Source organism: Macaca mulatta, chromosome X (genome assembly GCF_049350105.2).
Source record: "Macaca mulatta isolate MMU2019108-1 chromosome X, T2T-MMU8v2.0, whole genome shotgun sequence".
NCBI lineage: Eukaryota > Metazoa > Chordata > Mammalia > Primates > Cercopithecidae > Macaca > Macaca mulatta.
This window is the reverse complement of record NC_133426.1, coordinates 22,003,382-22,029,516: the sequence shown is the minus strand read 5'-3', so window position 1 is coordinate 22,029,516 and position 26,135 is coordinate 22,003,382. Positions and strand designations below refer to the sequence as shown.

Below are 26,135 nucleotides of genomic sequence, written 5' to 3'. Positions count from 1 at the left end.
TCACCAAAACCAAATACAGATGCTCTTTGACTTACAGTGGGGTTATGTCCTGATAAACCTATCATAAATTGAAAATAGCATAAGTCAAAAATGCATTTACTACACCTAACCTACTGAACATCATAGCTTAGCCTACCTTAAACATGTTCAGAACACTTACATTAGCTTACAGTTGGGCAAAATCATCTAATACAAAGTGTATTTTATTATAAAGGGTTGAGTATCTCATGGACTTTACTGACTACTGTGCTGAAAGTGAAAAACAGAATGGTTGTATGGGCCCTTGAAGTATGGTTTCTAGTGAATAGGTATCACTTTCACAACATTGTAAAATCGAAAATCCTAAGTTGTACCATTGTAAGTTGGGGTCCATCTGTATTAAAAGAGATTGAATGCAGAAACAATGAAGAATCAGCTGTCTTCTATTAAACCAAACATTAAAGAGATTTGCAAAAATTTAAAACAATCCCACTCTTCTCACTAATGTTTTGAAAGATATAGTTATTTTTCATAAAAATGTGTTATGTACATTAATGTATAATGGGTTTGTTATTGTTATTTTTAAATTTAAACTTTTTTTTTTTAAGTTTCTTGAGAGACATATTCCACATAAACAAAAGCTCTTTGGGGTCCTCAATAATATTTAAGAGGGTAGGGTAGAGGAGTCCTGCAAGTAAAACGTTTGAGAACTGCTGCTCTAGGTGATCTTTAATGCCCTTCTCTTCCAGAGACAGCGCCATCCCTTCCCTCATCCACTGCCCTAAGCTCTGTCCCAGAGGTCCCGGAACATTCCCATCTTCTAAATTAGCTGATGGTGGCATGAGGAAGGGAAAGAAAGATCAAAATCACTTTCAGCCAAGCACTGTGTCATGTACTTAACATGTATATCTCATTTAACCCTCACAACAGCCCTGTGAGGTAATAATAATAATAATATGACCAAATAGTGGGGCAGCAGGACACATAAAGAGCCAACATCATTGTAAGGGTGAGCAAAGCCACATGCTGGCTAAGTGTTCGACCAAATAAATAAAAACATCTTAAATACAGTTACAGCACTACTAATTTTTGAGTACATGGTGGTGATGCTATACCTAAATAAATTTCATTGTAAAGCATTAGCAAATTCATAAAAGCATCTGATCATCATGGTATTTTTAAAAATGTTAATCAATGAACCACAACACACTTGTTTATTGACAATGGAAAGGGAACAAAGAGATCTTCATCTTGAAGAATATTGAGAATCACCGCACCGTAGCATTGTAAACTACGCTGAAGCCATAGCAAACTCAGTACATCCAGAACAATGCTAAGCTCTTTGGAATGATTTCCTTAACTCTAAAAGTCCACCTTTGCCATCAAAGTATTTAAGACACTAGTCAGGGAAGACAACAGATACATACTGAAGCCAACTAAGAGCCCAGTACAATATAAGATTAGATGAGGGAAACTGACAGAAAGTGCTATAAGAGATCTGGGGACATAAAGAACTTTTGGTCAAGGTGATCTTAGATAAACTAAGATCAGATCTTCATCTTTCAAGATAGGATTTAAATGGGCAGAGAGGAGAGTCACTGACCTTCCAAGTCAGGCAACGACATGGACAAAGGCAGACATAGAAAGGGCAATATACTTGACTCAATAGAGGACTCATGAAGAAGCAGTGGGAGATGTGGTTGGGAAAGCTAGTTTAGGGCCAAATGTTGGAGGGTCTGGATGGACTAAGAAGCATAAAAACTTATCCCTATAGGTAATTCAAAGTCCTCAAGTAAAAATATAAAAGAAAGACAGCAGAATGTGGCATAGATTGGCAAACAGGAATAGGAATTGAAAGTCCTATTAGGAAGCAATTTACAGTTCAGGACTGAGATTGTTCAGGTTTGACTGGGGAAAATAGAAGCAAAAAGGAATGAGCGTGAGAGACATTGAAGAGTCACAGTTTGGTGATTAAGGCAATGGAGAGGAGGGAAAGAGAGAGGACTCAAAGTTTTCAAGCCCAAGAGACTGTCACATGGTTCAACGAGGGAGGGACCATTTGGGTTGGGGCCCATCTGCTTCCTCTACACCCTCTTAAGTTTGATCCTAGTCCACTACAAGGTCTGAGGCACATGTTTAGTGACATGGAAGAGTTTTGACTTAGTCTGACAACGTAATCTGAACAGTCTCCTGAACTTACTGCTGGTCAGTTCTTCAGCTGTTCGTGAGATGCCTGCCCCTTCCCGGCCCAGGACGGTAAGATCTGGATTTGTTGCAAAGGCTGCAGCTGCCCACTCACTGCTCAGCGCACATCCAGGCCTGCTCCCCTTACAGAACAATTCCTCTGGATTCTCCCTGGGCCTTTGAACCAGCAAGGACTTCGGGCTTGGCTTTCTTGTTTTTTGAGGATGCAGCCTTGGATTGGGGCCTTGGTTTTGGACTCAGTTGTACTCAGCTTTATTCCACAGCTGTGGGCAAGCAACACCTACCTCCACTCTCCCTGTTGCTTTCTCAGAACATTTTTCAACCTGCCTTGTCCCCATCAGTTGGAGAACAAGATCAGATAGACTTTTTGCATAGTACTAGGTTCAGTTCTGAAAAGCGTTCGGCAACAGTTAAAGGAGATCGTAGAAATGGTAAGAAGGAGAAGGAAAGGAAAAAGCTAAAGATGAAAATTTTCAGTCTGGAGAATGGGAGGGAGGATGGCACGATGATGAGATAATCATCTTTGGGTACAGAAAGGGCTCTGCTGGAGAGAGGAAGCCTGGCTGCCCTCCCATCTGGCCAAGGGCAGACCAAGGACTTAGTTACAGCATGGGGGATTTACGTAAGATAAAAGAATTTCTTGAACAAATGCGGAAATGGGTTTCAGAGGGGGTTTGTGTAATTGCCTTCACGGGAGATGGCTAAGAATAGCATAGCTCCTCCAGCAGCCGGAAGGCAAAGAGGTGTTCTGTGGACAGGCAGGAGGTGAACTTGGGTCATTTGCTGTTGCCCCTTCCATAACTCCTACCCTCTTCTTTTTCTATAGGAATACACATTTCTGCACTCTGTTGGGCCCCTGTGGAAGAACTCTGAACCCTTCTCCAGAACAAGGGCTCTTGGCAAATTCCTGGTATTTTTAGAAAATCAGCCTGTAAAGACTTTGCCCCCGTGGCTACCAGAGCACTGTAGTGGTGATCATTTTAAAAGCCATAGAGGTAATTTCTGACTAAATGATATCCTAGGCAGACTCAAAAATTGTTTCTTGAACTGAAGGGTTGCATGGCTGGGTTTTAATTAGAATGGATTAACACAGTGTTCCCATTTATAAAAGCCAAAATTGAAAAGAAGGAAATGCAGTGAGGTAATTAAAGTGAGGAAAACATCCTCTGGATCCTCCCCCACCCAAATGGAACCATTAAAAAGACAGGGAAAATTAAATAAACATTTGTTATTTTTTGTAGACCTTGATAATGTCTGTATATAAAATCTCAAGAGTGTCACATAGCTGTTTAAGTTTCTAGTGTGTATATACATACATGTATGTTTTTTCATGTGTGTACATAGTTTTGTACTATATAATCATAAACACATACACAGATTGTTTTTTGTTTACAATAGTATATGACAGTATATTTAGGTAACACTTTTTTTTTCCTTTTTTCTCTTAACTGACTGATTTGGCAAAATCAAGAAGTTTGCATGGTAGTGCAATAAGATGACCTACGTGATTCACCACTGCAAAATTTTGAAATGTGTCATTGGGTTTTCATTCCAAGCAGCAATGGAAAATCACTGGTAAGCGTTCTCTTGTTCGTCATGGCAACATCCTTTGATGGATACACCTGTAGAAAGGTGTTAAAGGGGGGGAATAAGGACAAAGGCCACGTGTGTTTTATCATTTATCAAAATTAAGGTTCTGCCCTATTTTTACTAGAAAAAAAAAATACCATGCCTACATATCAATTTCAAACCCATCAATTACTGAGTCCTGTCAGAACAATTGTCTCCTCAATAGCTCTCATATCTGTCCCTACTTCTCCATCCAATACCACCAGCCTGTTATGTCTCCCATGGATTACTGCAATGGCCTCCTGGCTGGTACCCCAGGCTCCAGTCTTCTTAACCCTCTTCAGGTATTTCTCACACCATCACCTTCTTACTCTTTATTAAGTAGAAACTTAATTGTGTCACCTGTTTGATTTAAATTGGTCAGTGGTTCCCTGATGCCTACAAGATTAAGTCCAAGCTCAGTATCATGACCCTTTAAGATCTTTCTCTGGCCTTTGCCAAACTCTCTTGCTTATCATTAACCCCTCCTCAGCTACTCTCCAAGCTCTAGCTCCAGCAAGCTCTGTCCACTCCCTCCCAGTGGGTTCTCTTTCTTTCCCTACCACACCTTTTTGCTTTTGAGCAGCCTGGCCTCTCTCCCTGGAACTGTCTGCCATCCACTTCCTTCCCTGGCTGTCTCTAATGGATGCTACACAACTCAGGTCCAGCTTCATCTCTTCCAGGAAAGCTTCCCAGCCAGGACCCCACACCAAGTTTAGTCTCTTACCTATGTTCCTACAACAATTACAGCATTACCTACCATTGCCAGCAGAAAAGGGCTCCAAAAATGAGGGGAGAAAACCTTTTTAAAAGAATTTGATATTCAGTATTTCCCTAGAAAAGCATCAAAGTGATTGTTGTGGGGGAAAAAATGAGGATTTACTTGGACTTTCTTGTATTTAACGTTAATTTTTAAAAAACTTTTTGATGCAATACACATACATATACAAAAGTGCACAAATCATTAATGTAGAAAGCATCCAGATCAAGAAACCCAACATCACCAGAACTTCAAAAGCCTCACCTTGTGAACACTTCCAGTTCCTAATCCCCAAGGGGTAACCACTCCTCTGACTTCTAACAGACTGGTTTTGCATATTTTTATATTTTATGTAAGTAGAATCATAAAGTATCTTCTCTCTTGTGTTTGGCTTCTTTCGTCCAACATTATGTTTGTGAGAAACACTCATCTTGTTGCATGTAGTTGCAGTTCGTTTGTTCTTGTTATTGTAGATCAATATTCAATTATTTACCTTCTCTATTGTTGATGGGCATTTGGATACTTTCTGTTTTGGGACTCTTATAAATAGTGCTTCTATGAAATTCTTCCACGTCTTTTGGTGAACATAGGTGTGCATTTCTGCTGGGTAAACATTAGGTTAAACAATATAAGATTGCCAATATTCAACCATTGTTTACCTACTAAGATGACAACTTACTACCTAGGAGTGGATTGCTGGGTCATTGGACACAAGTATATTCAGCTTTAGAAGATACTGTTAAATAGTTTTCCAAGGTGGCCATACAAACGTATACTCCCTCTAGCAATCTATGAGAGTTCTGCTTGTCTAAATGCTTTTTGATTTTAGCCATTCTAGTGGGGAGGGGGTAAATAGTTGAATCATGTTGTGGCTTAAATTTGCATTTCCTTCATGACTGGTGAAGTTAAGCACTTTTCCATCTATTTCTTGGCAATTTGGAATATCCTCTTTTGTGGTTAGCTCAAGTCGTCTGCCCAATTTTCTATTGAGTTGTCTGCCTTATTCATTTTGTATTATTTTTATTTCACAGCTGAGGGCATTAGAATGTTTTCATTGCTTAGTTCTATAAATACTTTTATCCAATTTTATTTCCAAAGAACTCTGTGTTCACCTCTATCCAATTATATATTACACTGCTGAAATTTTATTTATATATCTACTGTTCCTTATGAGTACAGTAATTTTCAAATTGTTAAACGATTGGAAACTGTAACCTAATTCATCATATTTCCAACCCTAGAATAATATCTATTAAGTGCTTCAATAAATATTTGTTCAGTTAACTGATATACACTTAACACTGTGTTCCTCCTAAATTTGTGTTAACTGTTTTGTACTTCCCTGTATAAAGTTTATTTCAGTAAGACAAATTGTGTGAATTATTCTGCCCATCTCCATTACCTTACAAAGGAACACTGCTACTTGCAAACATACAAAGATGAGGATCAGAGAATAGCAGAATTGTTTTCTAGTTAAGTAAGTGTCTATGAATAATAAGCAACAAAAACTTACCTAATTGATAAGAAAAAATTTTTTTTTTATTATTAAACTTTAAGTTCTGGGATACATGTGCAGAATGTGCAGGCTTGTTACATAGGTATACATGTGCCATGGTGGTTTGCTGCACCCATCAACCTGTCATCTACATTAGCTATTTCGCTTAATGCCATCCCTCCCCTAGCCCCCCCACCACCAACAGGCCCCGGTGTGTGAGATATTCCCCTGCCTGTGTCCCTGTGTTCTCATCGTTCAACTCCCACCAATGAGTGAGAACATGCAGTGTTTGATTTTCTGTTCTTGTGTTAGTTTGCTGAGAATGATGATTTCCAGCTTCATCCATGTTCCTGCAAAGGACATGAATTCATCCTTTTTACGGCTGCATAGTATTCCATGGTGTGTATGTGCCACGTTTTCTTTATCCAGTCTATCACTGATGGGCATTTGGGTTGGTTACAAGTCTTTGCTATTGCGAGCAGTGCTGCAATAAACATATATGTGCATGTGTCTTTATAGTAGAATGAGAAAAAATCAAAATCTTAATAGCTTAATGGGTAAAGGGCCTTGATATGTGGGTAATTTATATCAAGAGAGGTAAAAACAAAAAAGTGAATTGGTAAAATTAAACGACCAGTCACACTTTATTTATTTATTTATTTACTTACTTACTTACTTACCTACTTACTTCAGGTTTTCTGTCACCCAGGATGGAGTGCAGTGGTGCATTCATGACTCACTGCAGTCTCAACCTCCCGGGCTCAAGTAATCCTCCCTTCTCAGCCTCTCCAGTAGCTGGTACTACAGGTGCGCATTCTACTATGCCCTTCTAATTTTTATATTTTTTGGTAGAGATGGGGTTTCACTATGTTGCCCAGGCTGGTCTTGAACTCCTGGGATCAAGCAATCCATCTGCTTCAGCCTCTCAAAGTGCTGGGATTACAGGCGTGAGCCATTCCATTCAGGCTTATTTATTTAATGGATGCAAAAATTACTAAAAATGAAATTAATAACATCTAAAGCTGATAAGGTTTTTGTAAATGTGGTACCTTCTTACGCTGTTCTTCATTGTGCTTTTTATTAGAGCTGATGGTTTACGCATCTTCTTCCCACATTATATTGTAACTTTCTTATGAGCAGGACCTACTTCTGATCCAGTCCTATTGTAAAACCGGTAGGTACCCTCATGCATACAACCTTATTAGAATGCAATTTGTTAGTGCATTTCAAAAGCCACAACAGCATATACATGCCTCCTTTGATGAAGTAAATTCACTCTTAAGTATTTAAGGAAACAATCTATAGGAAAGAAAATAAAGAAAATAAATATTAATAAATATTAATATTTTCATTTCCATTATTTACCATAGTGATAAATGAAATCAATAAATTTCTAAATAGAAACAGTTGAACAAATTATGTCACAGAAACTCTAAAGAATATCATTCTGCCATTCAAAGTGGAAGATTTTGCCAGGTGTGGTGGCTCCTGTAATCCCAGCACCTTGGGAGGCCGAGGCAGGCGGATCATGAGGTCAGGAGTTCCAGACCAGCCTGGCCAACATGGTGAAACCCTATCTCTACTAAAAATACAAAAATTAGCCAGGCATGGTGGCATGTGCCCATAATCCCAGCTACTCGGGAGGCTGAGGCAAGAGAATCACTTGAACCCAGAAGGCGGAGGTTACAGTGAGACGAGATCGCACCACTGTATCCAGCCTGGGTAACAGAGTGAGACTCCATCTCAAAAAAAAAAAAAAAAAAAAAACCACAAACAACAAACAAAAAAAAAAAACAGAAGACTTTGAAGCACCTATGGATATAGGCCGACGCTATTAGATGAAAAAGATTCAAAATCATATTATCCTCAGAATAAAATTATGCCATATAATTATACATGGGGCCATGGGAAAACACAAATACAAAAGAAATAGGTGGAAATTTCAAAGTAACAGGATGATGCAGAGCTTCTTTCTTAAATTTTATTATCATTCATTCACTCATTTCCCCTCCGCTCCTCTCCTGGACACAGCCACCATCATTTCTTGCTGGGATGATAGCAACCACTTCCTAACTGATCTTCATGCTTCTTCCCCTGTTCAACCACAGTCTGTTCTCAACACAGCCAGAGTCATCATGGAAATCACAGGTTGGATCTTGTCACTTTTCTGCTCAGAAGTCTCCAATGGCTTCCCATCTCACACAGAGTGAAAAAAAAAAGAGTTCTTACAGCAGTCTGTATGACCATGGACAAGCTGAATGTTGTTTTCATCCAGACATCATCTCATTCTGCACCCTTCCTTGCTCGCTCTGCTCCAGCCACACTAGTCTCCTTGCTCTTCTACAAATGTCCTGGGACGCTTCTACTTCTAAGTCTTTGGACTCACTCCTGCCTCTGCCTAGAAGCCTCTTCTGCAAGATAGGTTCTTTGCTCAAACATCTTCCTGACCATGCTATTTAAATTTGCAACACTCTGACATCCACATATTATATCCTCCTCTCTCCTTCATAACAAGTATTACCATCTACTATATCACGTTTCATTTATTTATTTTATTTTCTGACTCCTAGAGTATACGCTCTATGGAAGCAAGACCTTCTATCTGTTTGGTTTACTGCAATATCCTCAGCAGCCCCTAAAGAGTGCCAAGCACATAGTAAATGATCAATATTTATTGGTGAAATGAAGGAACAAATTTACTAAATGTTTATTCAAGGGCCTGTTATTTTTAAGACCCTGTGAGTGCTAGAAATATAGTAGTGATACTAGAAATATAGTAATAAACAAAAGAAAGGCTTATTTTTTGTTTTGTTTTGTTTTGTTTTAGGGACAGGGTCTCACTGTGTCATCCAGGCTGGAATGCAGTGGCGCAATCATACCTCACTACAGCTTCAACCTCCTGATCTCAAGCCATCCTCCAGCTTCAGCTTCCTGGGTAGCTAGGACTACAGGTATGCTCCACGATGCCAAGCTGACTTTTTTATTTATTTATTTATTTTTTTAAGAAACTGGGTCTCACTATATTGCCCAGTCTGGTATCAAACTCCTGGCCTCAAGCAATTCTCCCACCTCGGCCTCCCAAAGTGCTGGGATTACAGGTGCGGGCCAACATGCCTAGCCCAAGAGGAAGTTTTAATATCATGGGACTTACAAGACAGTGGAGGAAGACAAACAATAGGAAAGAAGAGAGAGAGGAAAGGAGGGAGGGAGGGAGGAAGGAAGGAGAAAACTAGCAACAGTGGTAAGATCTATGAAGGTGCGAGCCAGGTGAGGTGATAGACCACATAGTTAAGGGGCCTAACTTCGACGAAGTTATGTGAAAGACATACAAAAAGCATTCCAGGCAAAACAGCAAAGGCCCTGAGACTGAGAAGGTAGGAGAAAGTTTAGTAAATTTACAGAAACAGAAAGACCACCAGTGTAGCTAGAAAAAGGCTATGAAGAAGTGACAGCAGAAGCAGAGAGCCAGGTCCTGTAGGCCCTTTAAGTCAGGGAAAGTTGTTTGGATGTTGTTGTAAACACAATGAAAAAAAATTGCTAAAGGTTTTTTAAGCAGAGGAATGACAAGGCTGTTGTAATATTGTTCTTGAAGTTTTGGGCTAAAGTCACCGGAGTCCTGGATTACTCAAATTGCAATATGACAACTAGCACTCTGCCTCATGTGTTGTAGGCAGACATTAAATGACAGTTGATTTTTTTCCTTATTCTAAATATCACTTAGTACATATCACCAACTGACCTAGGTGAGGGAATACCTTTATTATTACCACCTTTTGTAGTTTTAATATGCTGAATGTTTTAAAATGGTTTTTATTCAATGCTTATAATAAAATTGAGATACTGAACATTCTGTTCCTAAAAAACCATTTATCCTCAAAGAGGTTTTTGATTGATTTCTTCCCAACAAGCTCTGTGCATTAACTCAAACTCAATCTGCACCAGAGACTCTATGTGTGTGCAAATGAGAGTTGAAATGTGAATCTCCAAGGAGCAAGCTTGGCCCTTGTTGATACGTAAAAATTTCCTCCAGAGCATTTGTGACAAATCCACTCTAGCATCCTCCTAGGTGTACTCCGAGGCAACTTTGGAAGGCACACAGAGATAGGCTCCTTTAATCTCAAATTAATTTTCCAAAGGCTAAGTTCTATGTCTTTAGGAGAAATGAAAAATACCAAATGTTCATGTGTGTTTATTTTATTAAATTAGCTAAGAAAAAATAGGATGGGTTTCTGTGTTAAATCAAATCTCCTAGTATTCAACAGTTTAAAGGAAACTTTAGACTCTTTAGTTACAGACATTACTGGGGAAAGGCAATAATTCCATATAGAACTGTATCTATAGCAGCATTTCTTTCCAAATAAATTTTTATTAAATATTCCCATTAAAAAATGAAATGTAGACTTCCAGTTGAATGTAGGAGACTCAGATGTAGATCCGCTCACTCTCTCACACAAAAAAGCTAAAAATATATTTTTTGAAAGGTATAAGCCCACATAGACAAAAATAATGGACCCCCTACTAGAAGCAAACTGAAATACTCTGTAGAATACCAGAAAGACTCAGAATTTGGAAGCTCTAGGTAACAGTAAATGTCAGAATGCATGATAAAGTTACAAGCGCTGGCAAGGATGTGGAGAAAAGGGAACCCTTACACACTGTTGGTGGGGATGTAAATTATACAGCCATTATGGCAAACAGTATGGAAGTTCCTTAAAAAATTAAAACTAGAACTACCATAGGATCCAGCAATCCCACCACTGAGTATATACGCAAAGGAAATGAAATGAGTATGTTGAAGAGCTATCTGCACTCCCATGTTTATTGCAGTACTGTTCCCAATAGCCAAGACGTAGAATCAACCTAAACATCCATCAAGGCAGGAATAATGTGGTATATATACACAAGGGAAAATTATTTAGCCATAAAAAATAGTGAAATTCTGTTACGTGTGACAACATGGATGAACCTGGAGCACATTATGTTAAGTGAAATAAGCCAGACAACAAAAAGATAAATACTGCATGATGTCACTCTGGTGAAATCTCAAAAGTGGTTCTCATAGAAGTAGAGAGTAGAATAGTGGCTGCCAGAGACTGGGGGGTGGGGAAGATAGGGAGAGGTTGTTCAAAGGATACATAATTACAGTTAGATGGAAGGAATTAATTCAAAAGATCTATTGTACAGCAAGGTGACTGTAGTTAATGATGATTTATTATGTTCTTGAAAAATGCAAAGAGAGTGAATGTTAAGTGCTCTCCCCACAAAAAGTAACTGCATGAGGTAATGCAATCGTTAGTGAGATTTAACCATTCCATAATGTGTATGTATACTTCAAAACATCATGTTGTACATGATAAATACAGTGTTGTCAAATCTTAAAAAAATAATTAAAAAGAGGCCGGGCGCGGTGGCTCAAGCCTGTAATCCCAGCACTTTGGGAGGCCGAGACGGACGGATCACGAGGTCAGGAGATCAAGACCATCCTGGCTAACACAATGAAACCCCGTCTCTACTAAAAATACAAAAAAATTAGCCGGGCGAGGTGGCGGGCGCCTGTAGTCCCAGCTACTCGGGAGGCTGAGGCAGGAGAATGGCGTAAACCCGGGAGGCGGAGCTTGCAGTGAGCCGAGATAGCGCCACTGCACTCCAGCCTGGGCGACAGAGCGAGACTCCGTCTCAAAAAAAAAAAATTAAAAAGAATGCATCATAGAGTCAAAACCAAGGTGATTGCTTAAAACTCTCTCAACTACCCATAGGCAGGACCACAAAGATTCTGTTCTCTGGAGAAAGTAACCTGCAAACTTTTCGGTTGCAGGGACTGAACAGAGAGGGTGAGGGTAATCATGGGGCTGAACACAGGTAGATTTCAGGGAGGTCTGCCAACTGAACTGAGGGGATGCCCCAGCCCGGACATCCAGGACTTAGAGTCACCATAGTTAATGTTTGCCTAAGAAAGCACTCAGACCAAACTGGATTCAAATCCACGCTGCCAGTTGCTAGCTAAATGATCATGAATGAAGTCATTAACCTCTTCAAGCCTCAGGTCTCTTACCTGTAAAGTAGAGATAATAATATGTATCCGAGTTGTTGTGATAATTAAATTAGATAATATAAAAAAGGTATTTAGTACATGTTTGGCACATTTTACATAATAAATGGTAGCAAGCATTATCAGTAAAGAGCAGGGTCTAGAATCCTTTCTGAAGGACTTGAAACTACCATTAAGTATATGTAAACTGACTCCTTTCTTTACATTATTTTCTAACAGATTACTATAGAAGTATAACCTGAAGTCTTCAGTAAGTCACAGGTTACAATCACGTTTGGTCGGGAGAACATTCCAGAATGGGCTCTGAAGTTAGACAAAATTGACTATTTCTGGCTCTTGCAATTACTAATGTGATCTTGACAAGTCACGTGTTTCTCACCTGTGAAGTTGGAATAGCAACAACTATGTGCAAGATTGTTGCGAGGATTGGCCATAAAGCAGGCATGCCCCAGCAGAGTGCCTAGGACATAGTGGGTGTCAACAAACAGAAGCCATTTTCACTATGATTATTATTAGGCCAAAAAAAATTATAAATGCCAATTGAAAATGTGATCAACTTTGGAATAAATATGCTTTGGGCTATTTTTGCCATTCATCAAATATCACTGGGGTGGGAGGGTTGTCTGACTGTTATCCAAGTACTGGGATTCCACTGACTTCTAAATCAATTTGGAAATTAACACAGTGTACTTCTAAATGGTAAACTATACGTCTTTTTTTGTCTGGGACATTTGCAGACATTTCAGCCAAACTGGCAGGGAAAATGATACTCAGTATTTTAGGTAGCTTTTTACACTGGGATTTTAACTTATGCAGTTTTTCTTTCTCTGTAAAGTAGAGTCTCTGGCCAGAATTAATTAGAACAGCACTTTTGTGGCTTGTACATGGACACTCATCTTCATTTCTTGGACTCTGAGCCTCAATTTCTCATTCAAGTGGAGAAAGCATATAACAAGAATATGGTGAGTAGTATTTTTCATCTCATAATCAATGGAGAAGTAAAAACTATTATATATAAATTCTCTGAAAATACTGGAAAATATTGCACTTTCAACAATATTTTGTAGGATATTTTAGTTACTTTATCAATGGTATATATTTTAAAAGCTTAGAACATATTATAAATTCATGGCTTTGCCACAGATTCTTATGTTCAGTTACCTTTCTAATTGAACCAATTAACAAAACAAAATACACATTCAAATGAAACATGTATCTAAACCATTTAGGAATAATTAAAATTATAGATCAGGTTTTCTTTCACTGATCACAAATCATGGTAATGCTTTTGTGGTGCTCATTTCCGGGCTCACTTTGGTGTGTTTATTAAAGCACGGTATTGTCAGATCACAGGGAGTATCTCATTTTCATTTTCATATCTCCAATTCTAAAGGGAATTAAATTATCCAATTAAGCTGTTAATTAAAAAGACTCCTACAGAATAAACTGTAGGCTACCAATGGCATTTTCAATTTTCATTGCGCTGTGCTCAAAAGCAATTTTCTAAATTCAAAAGAACTCGAAGTTACTGCCCCGTACTTCACTTTATAAGGTGTGACTGGGAATGCTCCCTGAGAACTAAACCCATTTGTTCTTCATTCTGGGCACACAGCTAGACTACATGTCCCAGCCTCCCCTGCAGTTAGATTTAGCCAATGGAATATGAGCAGAAGTAATGTAGGCAACTTCAAGGACTATCGCAAATCTTCCACTCAATATCTTCCATGGCCTTTTTCCCTCCACTGGCTTCTTATAGATGAGCATACTTTCAATCATGTGTTGAAAATGGCAGAACCATAATATGGAAGGAGACTGGGTCCCTGAGTCACCAGTTAGAGGAGAGAAACTCACTGATAATTAATACCCATTATGTGTGTAATGAAAACAAGAAATAAACTGGGTTAAGCCATTGAGATTATCTGTTTCTACAGCTAGTGTGATCTTAATAAAAAAAAAAAAAAAAAAGGCAAGTGAACTTGAGGCGCATGCAAATATCTTAAACCTAATTGGAAATAGCCTCTTGCAAATTTTGATCAGGTCCACTTAGATACATATCTAACACTGTCATTTATATGCATCTTTCCTTGTGCCACTTCCCTATACACAAAAATTCTCATTTCATGGATCAGCTTAGAAACTAGAATAAACTCTCCAAGAAGGGCACAACAGGCCGTGCTCAGCTGCTTATTACCCACAATCTCTGTGCCCTGTGATGTCCATTTCCTGTACATGATGATGGTATGAGCTGTGACATAGAAGGGCTGACCTGGGATCCTACAAACCAGTACTTTTCCAGATCTTAGAACATATCAGTGCCAGAAAGGTGTTTAAAATAATCAACAGGGGACTCAATTTGCACTGTCAGCATAACCCTAAAAGACACCACAGAGAAATCAGTATAAATTCTATTGTACGCCTCTGGATTTGTCTGAACTCAGGGAGGCAGTCAGGCATGCAGAGTCCCATACCACTCAGTCATTGTCTAACGGTCACCAGACACTTCCAGTTCTCTGAAAGTACATCGGGCAAAGAGGCTCCAGTAGCATGAGGGCAGCCATCCTAGCGAGTCAAAGCCAATTAGAAAAAAAAGCAGAGCGAAAATGAGGTAAGGGCACCCAGTAAAAGGAATTTGCTGGGATCTGTGCAGAGGAAACACCAATAGTATCCACCAGACAAAAGCTGAATAATTCTTTCTCTGTGTTCCAAACCACAACCTGATTGACTTATATATCATAATCACTTAGTAGGGTTATTGAAACAGTTTATATATCCATCTCCCATGTTAGACCAGACTGTTCACTGAAGCCCAGACACTGTATATTATCCACCTAAATATAGCTGGTTTAGTGATTTCAATATGAGTGCTCAGTTACTGTGTGCTGGGAATGAATAACTATAAATCGACTGGATTGTTACAGAATGATGATAACACAGAGATTCTTTGATTTGATAGTAACTGTGATGTTCATTGTCACTTTTGTGAGATCAGCCCTATCCCCTATCACCGTTGATAATTTCCTCAGAGGCATCTCTTTCTCTATAGAAATATTATTACAAAGGCAGTAAACCATATCTGCTGACTTACATTCTGGAAGAAAATATAATGACAACCTCGTAAATACCTTCTTGTCTATGGAGAAAGTTACTGCATTCAAATCCCACTTTTCTAAGCCAAGAAAGCTAATATAGTACAGTTATTGTACACTATTTTTTGGCAAATGTTGTGTAAAACAGGATGGAATATGTTAACAGATCTAATAGATTGTAATATTTTTAAAAAAGAAAGACACAGAAAGCCTTCAACCAACTTTTTATTGTCCTTAAAATGATTGTTTACATCGTTTCATGAGTAGCAGAAAATACAACCAGTCTCACAGTAACCATTTAGATATAAAATGTATAATCCAAGAACATCTCTCTTCAAACCAGTAGGACACTGTCACTGGTGATGAGAATGTTGTTATATGAAGCAATCGTATATTCTTCCATAATTTAATATGCAACTGAGGCATTATGTTAAATGTATCAAGGACGAAGCCTATCAAATGCTAAGTGATTATAGAAATACTGATTGAATAAATTTACTTAGAAATGGGATAATCTAAGGGATAGAGGTTAATCCACAGGTCAGTAGACCAAAGCCCAAAGACTACCTTTCCTTCCTGTGGGATACTTGACAAGAGATTTCAGGCTTCTCCACTTCTTTGGCACAAGCAGAATCTGTCTGGCAAGCCATAGTTCCTAGTTGCTTCTTAGTGATGCTCCAGGGCTAAATAAGATAAAATTTATGTGCTAGGCTTAAGCTCCATTGAGGCAAGGCACTAAATAAACTTCAGGATAATTTATGAATCGTGTTTGCATTAGTGATGTCCAAGTCCATCTCATAAAATGAATAAATGAGAACAGGAGGCCAATGCTGAGCACTTAGTGAAAAGCTCAGTATACTTTGGGCAATGGTGATGAGCCCAAATAAAACCACTTTATATCTGAAATAATTTTTTACTAATCCAGGAGATTTTCACAAACACAAAAACCCTAACTCCTTCCAATGCCCAGACAATAGTTCACTGGCAGAACATCTGGTGTGTGAATCAGAGAACTGTATTATAGCAGCCCTAGTCTGATATCTAATATCTAATATCCTTTTAATTTACCATCATTTTTTTTAAAACTTTATGGCTCTACTCCAGTGAATGTGCTTAGCAAGGAACGCCAAGATCCTGTCTTCTCTTCAGAGCCACATCCATAGGCCAGCGTCTCCCTACTTTTTTCTTTCCCTTCCAGTTGCATTTTACCTTTCTCTTTCTACCACTTAATCAGTGTCTGTTAATCTTAGCAATCTGTATCTAAGAGAAAGGACAGTGAGAATGTAATTGGAAGAGTTAAACATGAGCATATATTTGGAAATTCAATCCTTCTAATTGTTCTAGCTAGTAGTGATGATTTGGTATTGCTGCTTTTGGTTTGTTGTTTTGTTTTGCTTTGTTTTAGTAATGGACATCCTACCTACAATTTTCAGTATAACAGTTACAGCAAGTAAAGTGAATCAGGATAAGGTAAGCTTCTTATCTAGAAACTGTGAGGGCCCCAACTAATCACCAACCACTTTTGCTAAACCAACAAGTGACTTAATTTCTGTTTCCAAAGCCATAACTCTATGCTTTTATCAAACACTTTCTCTGACCTGCAGGAATGTGTTTATTTGGAGTTTATAAAGGAAATCTAGAAGGGAAACACTATTCATATAAGCATGACAAACCTCAGCTGATTTTAAACAAACACCCAAGTGCAGGAATAAAACAGAGTATCTTATATGTCTATAAACCAAGTCAGAATGCTTCCTCCAGAGAAAAGACACATACATTCCCAACCTAATACTGCTTGTTTTTAGAAATACAAACTAAGGTCATATTAAGCCAGGTTAAGAGGAGGAGAAGGTAGCTGCCCTTCACAAGTTTATCCATTCAGAGAGGAAGAAGTCAAGGGGAAAATTGCTCTCCTCTGACTAATGCAGTATAATTGTTTCCTCATGATGGTGCCCCTCCATTTTTCTCCCTTCAGACGTTCCCATGGCTACAAAAGGACATGACATACACACACACACACACACATACATATATATATATATATATATTTTAAAAAGAATCACAAATCGCAGGGACATAAAATGGCTTCCTGTGGTTAATCTGAATTTGTCATTTTGCTTTTGAGATTTTCCTATTGGCCCACTTAACCCAGCACCTCATGTATAATGAATAATGTAAAGGGGGTATGGGGATGCCTATTTTAAGAGACCAAAAATGCCAGGTAACAACTTTAAGGCCATTACAATTTTATCCTACACACACACACACACACACACACACACACACACACACTCACTAATAAGAAAGGAGTTCACTTAGAAGGATAATGCTCTAAGGATAAAACACATAGTACTGCTCTTTCTCACAACTCTTTAGATGACTTGAAGAGTAAAAATTATGTTTATTTGGACTATGCAGGGAATTTTAAATTGAATCAGTAAATTCCAGAATGTCATCAATCAAGAAATTTTTTAAAAAGAATTTTTTTAAAGAGAGGTAACATTAAGCTGAAACAGAAGGGCACATTTCTCCCTCCTCAATGTGATGTTTGTTCCTTTGCACTAAAGGGGAGTGAAAGTCATATGTTCCTAATGGGAAATCAGAAAATTGTTTTCTCAATGTCTGCTCATTTCAAAACCAGTACAATGCACACATGTGAAGCTAATGAAACAAACAAGAATTAGACTAAAAAAAGTGTCTAGCAGACAATCACTGCAGTTCATACAGATTGGACAAAATTTTGGAGATTTCATCTCCTAGTTTCCCTGCTGTTATGTAACTAGGAGGTTTTACTTCTTCTGGGACCTAAAGATATATCCTCATTCCCTTTTTTCTATTTAATAAACTCAAATCCGTTACCTAGTAGCCTTTCTGCCAGCTTTGTTCATGCTGACTTGAACAGGGCAATCTGCTACATGAGATGCAAGCTGTGAGACACGTTTTCATTCCAATAGACTCCAAAGCTGAAGGCAAGAACTTCATCAAAAATTGTAAAATGGAGATCAAACATATTTCTAATTTAACTACCTTAGAGTTGAGGAATGCTGTGTAATTACTGTCCATAAAAACTTGCACTGCATTCCACAGAGCAGCACGCCCTCCCAGGTGTTCATGAACGTGTCTTCATCGAGAGGCTACAAGTTTAATAGATTGAACTTTTAATGGATACATCAATTTAGGCTTCCCACAAAGCTATAGATTGAAATGGTATGTACCACATAACTGTGGCTAACACACTAAAATGGACAAGAGCAACAATTTAGCAGATAGCATTTTAACAAAAGTAGCCTAGGGATTTATTTTTGTTGGTTTGATTTTCTAAAAAAACATACTTGGTTCATGCTTGTATTCCATTTTATAAGCTCTACAACTTTGAACATATACTGTCTAGATCCAAGCAGGTCACCTACCCAAATAATGAAAATGCACTAAAAATGAAAGTCTCCAGGCCTAAAGCAATGGGCGATGAAGGCTCAGTGCAGCCTCTGCTGGCACTGTGCAACTGTCTCAGGATGCCACAAACCAGCGTCCCAGCTACCAGAGTCGGCAGGAGTCCATGCCTCTGTTCATCGTGGAATTGGGTGGACAGTTAAATGCTTTCTGGAATTCTTCAAAGTTACTAATTGCACCATTGACCCTGAAAAAAGGTATGTCAAAGCATATGTCATACAATTCTTGCACATCAACAGGTTCTGTATAAAACTATAGCAGAATATTGCTAAAAAGAATGTTGCCATTCTTTTAATCTATTTACAGGGAGACAACTTTTCAAAAAAAAATGAACAGACTAGAACCAGCATCTCCTGAATGCCAAGCAAATGCCCCATTACTCTTCCAACAGTCTTCAAATTCTTATAAAACTGTATTGTCACCAGTATTAGTTTTTCTAACTTTTTAAAAACTTTATAGAAAATATAACTGACCTATACAAAATATTACATGTAGAACTTGACAGTTTTTTGTGTGTATGTGCCCGTATTACTACCTGCCAGATCAAGACATTCCAGCACCCAGTAGGCTCCCGCCTGTTCCATACCAACAGCATCTCCAAAGATAACTACTATTCTGACTTCTATTGCCATAGCTTTGCCTGATTTTGAACTTCATGTGAATGGAATCCACGGTATGTACTGTTTGGTCTTTGACTTCTTTCACCGAATATAATGTCTGTAAGAGTCATCCATGTTGTTGCATTTCCCGCTATTTTTAAAGAATTCATTCAATCTACAGAAACATTTTCTCTGAATTAGTGTTAGGTATGGAAGCTCATAGTTGCCCAGAATTTGATTAATGCAACAATCAATTAATGAATGGTATCTAGTTATTACTGATGAGTAATTCTTCACTGGAGTTAGCTCCAATATATCACATTCTTATAGGCTTCCAACTACAGTAAAGACTGGATTCCTATGCAGTACTTTGATTGCAGCTGTCTTTTGGAAGTGATATTGCCGTTGTGTGATTTCTGCTGCACTCAAAATCTACAGTTACTGCAGACCTCAGTAACAAGCCAGCACACACACAAAACAACTTCCCCCTTTCATCTACTTCTTACTCAACTCCATGTTCAAAGGGTTGACTAGAGACTCAGCATTCTCAGTCACTATTTCTTCCCTAATGACTTTGTTACCTACGGGCATTTGAATAAATGTAATGCACTATAGCCAAAAAATCCTCATAACCGCTTGTGTTTTAGCTGAATATATGGGTAGGGATGCATATTTCATAGTATGATTCACCCTAGGCAAGTGTTAAAGATAGAATATAGCTGATAATTAGTAAGCATACACTGTAAAATTCAACATTACAGGCAACTAGTTAAAGGAAATAAGTTTCTGAAAACTTGTATCTGTTGAGTAATTAATCTACTGTGTGGTTTCATCTGCACCATTTGTCAGTGGGAACACATTTTAGTACATTCGAGACCGTCAGCCTTCATGACAGTTTAGCCCAGTGGCGGAGAAATTTCCAACACAGTGATTAGATTTTTATGCTAGTGGGTAATTTATAATAAATTTCTGAAGCATTTCTAAGGCAAGATCTTAGGAATAAGATTTAAAATATAGAAGAAATTTTAGATAGCTTTCTTGCAATATGCTAATGGATTCATTTAAACATTAAATATAAAGATATCCAGATATAATATCCTAAACAAAGAATGAATACATATAAATTGTTATGGTTTTTGCATTTCTCATCATACTTATCTTTCCCCTACTACAGAAAATTTCTGTCAACCTATAGGACCGAGTACAGGGTGAGTAATATTAACTTTAATTTTATTTGTACTTAATGTTTTATACATTCTGACAAATAAGACTGTAATTCATAATCCTCTTCCCTTTTTGTATAAGCTACTGTTTCAAAATATGATCCAAAGTGCAAGCCAAAATGTAGACTCTCTAACTCTAGATATAAATTATAATTGCTAAATAATACTATGTATCCTCCTTTGTGTTCAGAGCTATTTAGAAAGTGGCCATTCATTCATGTTTGCTGTTTGACTGTGTGAAAGAAGAAGAGGTATTAAAGGGGATATTCTTTACAACAAAGTAAACCATAGCTCTAGGTGTTTTAAGGCAGAGTACATCAAATCTCATCCTTGCCTAAGACAATAAAGGCTTTTTGGACCAAAAGAGTAAGCAGTTGAGTAAGTCCAATAATGCAGTTTACTGAGACTCTTTCAAAAACTGGAAGATAATGCGATGTAATACTAAAGCTATGATTTGGATTCCAAATTACCTCTGGAGTCTTGTATAGTCTCATTGGCACTTAATGTAGCGCTAGACTAGAGATATGTACAAGTACCCACCAGCAGAAATTCAGGTGAGAGAGTGCTGACTAAACCAGCTTACTACTAATGAAAGAAGATACTTAGTTTCTGTGTGGCCAGATATTTTTTGGCTGCAAAATGGAAATCATACAGTTCACAATATGCGATTTTTTTCAGATCACCTATCTGGTAGAGCCCTTGGATGGCTGGGTGGGGGAGAAAGGGGGGAGATGCACTGTTAAAAACTGCCGTCACCCCTTTGCCCATTTACCTAAACTGAGGGGGACTGTGAGCACCAATTTGGACTTGTTCTCGGGCAGCTTCTGGTCTGTAGGAATTGCACCTCACCTAGAAGAGAAAAGCATCCCAACAAATGAGCTTTCATTCCAATTATGTATTTTCTACTGTCTTAAATGCTCCAAATTATACTGAAGAATAATTTTAGAATCAGTGGATGACAAACAGTTTTAGTAGATCAAATAAAACCGTCATTGGTAATAACATCTATTATTCTGATCCCCAGAGTAGAAGATTCTATCAATGTGAATAATTTCACAATTTGAGTATGTGAGAAAGGTTTTCAGACAAGTGCTTTAAATCAAGAGAATCGTATATGTGCCCAGGAATCCACTAGTGTATTCATTCCATGAATTTAATGTTTGAAATAGTCCTTCTCAAATTTAACCATACTCATTCAAATCAATAAAATGAATCAGCCACCCATTATTGAGGATGGCGATGAGAAGTTAGTAGTCTGCCCCTGAGTGCCTTGCTTGCTTCACCCTAGTCTGGGCCTAGGATTGATGTACACTTCTCCATCTCCTTTGAAGTTGGGCATGGCGATATGGCTTGTTCTGGCCAATGAAGTGTGAGCAGAAGCCGAAGTAATATATGTTACTTCCTGGCAGAAGCTTTAAAACCTGACAGAAGTTTTAAGAGCCTTAAGAACAATTGAAGATGCTACACTAACGGCCAGTGCACACATCCTTATCCTTCTTTTCTACTTCTGTGTTATCCACAGAAGCACATGCCAAGATACAGACTCTAAAACCCAAGTTTTGTGTCTGTTTGTTTGTTTTGACATGGAGTCTGGCTCTGTCACCCAGGATGGAGTACAATGGCACAATCTTGACTCATTGCAACCTCCACCTCCTGGTTTCAAGCGATTCTCCTGCCTCAGCCTCCCAAGTAGCTGGGATTACAGGTGCACACCACCAAGCCCAACTAATTTTTGTATTTGTTTTATTATACTTTAAATTCCGGGGTACATGTGCAGAACGTGGAGGTTTGTTACACACGTATACATGTGCTATGGTGATTTGCTGCACCCATCAACCCGCCCTCTACATTAGGTATTTCTCCTAATGCTATCCCTCCCCTAGTCCCCCACCCCCTGACAGGCCCTGGTGTGTGATGTTCCCCTCCTTGGGTCCATGTGTTCTCATTGTTCAACTCCCATTTATGAGTGAGAAAATGTGGTGTTTGGTTTTCTGTTCTTGTGTGTGTTTGCTGACAATGATGGCTTCCAGCTTCATCCATGTCCCTGCAAAGAACATGAGCTCATTCTTCTACATGGCTGCATAGTATTCCACGGTGTGTATGTGTCACATTTTCTTTATCCAGTCTATCATTGATGGGCATTTGCATTGGTTCCTAGTCTTTGCTATTGTGAACAGTGCTGCCATAAACATACGTGTGCATGGCATCTTTATAGTAGAATGATTTATAATCCTTTGGGTATATACCCAGTAATGGGATTGCTGGGTCAAATGGGATTGCTGGTTCTAGATCCTTGAGGAATTGCCATACTGTCTTCCACAATGGTTGAACTAATTTACACTCCCACCAACAGTGTAAAAGTGTTCCTATTTCTCCACATCCTCTCCAGCATGTAGTTTCCTGACTTTTTAATGATTGCCATTCTAACTGGCATGAGATGGTATCTCGTTGTGGTTTATGATTTGAATTTCTCTAATGACCAGTGATAATGAGCATTTTTCATGTTTGTTGGCTGCATAAATGACTTATTTTAAGAAGTGTCTGTTCATATCCTTCACTCACTTTTTGATGGGGTTGGTTTTTTTTTTTTCTTGTAAATTTGTGTAAGTTCTTTGTAGATTCTGGGTATTAGCCCTTTCTCAGATGGGTCGATTACAAAAACTCTCTCCCATTCTCTAGGTTGCCTGTTCACTCTGATGATAGTTTCTTTTGCTGTGCAGAAGTTCTTTAATTAGACTCTATTTGTCAATTTTGGCTTTGGCTGTTTTAGACATAAAGTCCTTGCCCATGCCTATGTCCTGAATGGTATTGCCCAGGTTTTCTTCTAGGATTTTTATGGTGCTAGGTCTAACGTTTAAGTCTTTGATTCATCTTGAGTTGATTTTTTTTGTATAATGTGTAAGGAAGGGGTCCAGTTGCAGTTTTCTGCATATGGCTAGCCAGTTTTCCCAACACCATTTATTAAATACGGAATATTTTCCACATTGCTTATGTGTGTCAGGTTTGTCAAAGATCAGATGGTGGTAGATGTGTGGTGTTATTTCTGAGGCCTCCGTTCTGTTCCCTTGGTCTATATATCTGTTTTGGTACCAGTACCATGCTGTTTTGGTTACTGTAGCCTTGCAGTAAAGTTTAAAGTCAGGTAGCGTGATGCCTCCAGCTTTGTTCTTTTTGCTTAGGATTGTCTTGGTTATATGGGCCCTTTTTGGTTCCCTATGAAGTTTAACGTAGTTTTTTCGAATTCTGTGAAGAAAGTCAGTGGTAGCTTGATGGGGATAGCATTGAATCTCTAAATTACTTTGGAAAGTATGGCCATTTTCACAATATTGATTCTTCCTATCCGTGAGCATGGTATGTTCTTCCATTTGTTTGTGTCCTCTTTTATTTCCTTGAGCAGGAGTTTGTAGTTCTCCTTGAAGAGGTCCTTCACATCCCTTGTAAGTTGTATTCCTAGGTATTTTATTCTATTAGTGGCAATTGTGAATGGGAGTTCACTCATGATTTGGCTCTGTTTGTCTGTTATTGGTGTACAGGAATGCTTGTGATTTTTGCACATTGATTTTGTATCCTGAGACTTTGCTGAAGTTGCTTATCAGCTTAAGGAGATTTTGGGCTGAGACGATGGGGTTTTCTTAATATACAATCATGTCGTCCGCAAACAGAGACAATTTGACTTCCTCTCTTGCTATCTGAATACCCTTTATTTCTTTCTCTTGCCTGATTGCCCTGGCCAGAACTTCCAACACTATGTTGAATAGGAGTGGTGAGAGAGGGCATCCGTGTCTGATGCCGGTTTTCAAAGGGAATGCTTCCAGTTTTTGCCCATTCAGTATGATATTGGCTGTGAGTTTGTCATAAATAGCTCTTATTATTTTGAGATACGTTCCATCAATACCTAGTTTATTGAGAGTTTTTAACATCAAGGGGTGTTGAATTTTGTTGAATGCCTTATTAAGATAATTGTGTGGTTTTTGTCATTGGTTCTGTGTATGTGATGGATTGTATTTATTGATTTGCATATGCTAAACCAGCCTTGCATCCCAGGTATGAAGCCAACATAAGCTTTTTGGTGTGCTGCTGGATTTGGTTTGCCAGTATTTTGTTGAGTATTTTCGCATCGATGTTCATCAGGGATACTGACCTAAAATTTTCGTTTTTTGTTGTGCCTCTGCCAGATTTTGGTATCAGCATGATGCTGGCCTCATGAAATGAGTTAGGAAGGATTCCCTCTCTTTCTGTTGTTTGGAACAGTTTCAGAAGGAATGGTACCAGCTCCTCTTTGTACCTCTGGTAGAATTCGGCTGTGAATCTGTCTCATCCTGGACTTTTTTTGGTTGGTAGGCTATTAATTGCTGCCTCAATTTCAGAGCCTATTATTGGTCTATTCAGGGACTCAACTTCTTCCTGGTTTAGTCTTGGGAGGGTGTATGTGTCCAGGAAATTATCCATTTCTTCTAGATTTTCTAGTTTATTTGGATAGAGGTGTTTATAGTATTCTCTGATGGTGGTGTGTATTTCTGTGGGATTGGTGGTGATATCCCCTTTATCAATCATTTTTTATTGCATCTATTTGATTCTTCTCTCTTTTATTCTTTATTAGTCTGGCTAGTAGTCTATTTTGTTGATCTTTCTGAAAAACCAGGCTCCTGGATGCACTGATTTTTTGAAGGGGTTTTCGTGTCTCTGTCTCCTTCAGTTCTGCTCCAATCTTAGTTGTTTCTTGTCTTCTGCTAGCTTTTGAATGTGTTTGCTCTTGCTTCTCTAGTTTTTTTAATTGTGATGTTAGGGTGTCAATTTTAGATCTTTCCTGCTTTCTCTTGTGGGCATTTAGTGCTATAAATTTCTCTCTACACATTGCTTCAAATGTGTCGCAGAGATTCCGGTACGTTGTGTCTTTGTTCTCATTAGTTTCAAAGAACATCTTTATTTCTGCCTTCATTTTGTTACTTACCTAATAGTCATTCAGGAGCAGGTTGTTCAGTTTCCATGTAGTTGCGGAGTTTTGAGTGAGTTTCTTAATCCTGAGTTCTAATTTGTTTGCACTGTGGTCTGAGAGATTGTTTGTTATGATTTTCGTTCTTTTGCATTTGCTAAGAAGTGTTTTACTTCCAACTATGTGGTCAGTTTTGGAATAAGTGTGATGTAGTGCTGAGAAGAATGTATATTCGGTTGATTTGGGATGTAGAGTTCTGTAGATGCCTATTAGGTCCACTTGGTCCAGAGCTGAGTTCAAGTTCTGGATATCCTTGTTACTTCTGTCTCGTTGATCTGTCTAGTGTTGACAGTGGGGTGTTAAAGTCTCCCACTGTTATTGTGTGGGAGTCTAAGTCTCTTTGTAGGTCTCTAAGAACTTGCTTTATGAATCTGGGTGCATATGCATTTAGGATAGTTAGCTCTTCTTGTTGCATTGATCCCTTTACCATTATGTAATGCTCTTCTTTGTCTCTTTTGATCTTTGTTGGTTTAAAGTCTGTTTTATCAGAGACTAGGATTGTAACCTCTGCTTTTTTGTTTGTTTTTTTGCTTTCCATTTGCTTGGTAGACCTTCCTCTATCCCTTTATTTTGAGCTTATGTGTGTCTCTGCATGTGAGATGGGTCTCCTGAATACAGCACGCTGATGGGTCTTGACTCTTTATCCAATTTGCCAGTCTGTCTTTTTTAATTGAGGCATTTAGCCCCT

The 26,135-nt window shown here is 38.4% G+C and overlaps 1 protein-coding gene across 3 annotated transcripts in view; it reads right to left on the bottom strand.

Moving 5' to 3' along the window:
* Window positions 1-15,389: 15,389 nt before the first annotated feature.
* PHEX (phosphate regulating endopeptidase X-linked) overlaps window positions 15,390-26,135 on the bottom strand; it is a 227,400-nt gene continuing 216,654 nt past the window's right edge. For all 3 annotated transcript variants that reach the window (XR_013412723.1, XM_077988390.1, XM_001087261.5), the window contains 2 exons: window positions 21,227-21,303; window positions 15,390-18,819 (listed from right to left, as the gene is read on the bottom strand). Coding sequence is in view for 2 of the 3 variants with exons in the window: in XM_077988390.1 (XP_077844516.1) it covers window positions 18,717-18,819; window positions 21,227-21,303 (180 nt within the window). In the remaining variant the exon portion in view is untranslated. The remainder of the gene's footprint in view (window positions 18,820-21,226; window positions 21,304-26,135) is intronic.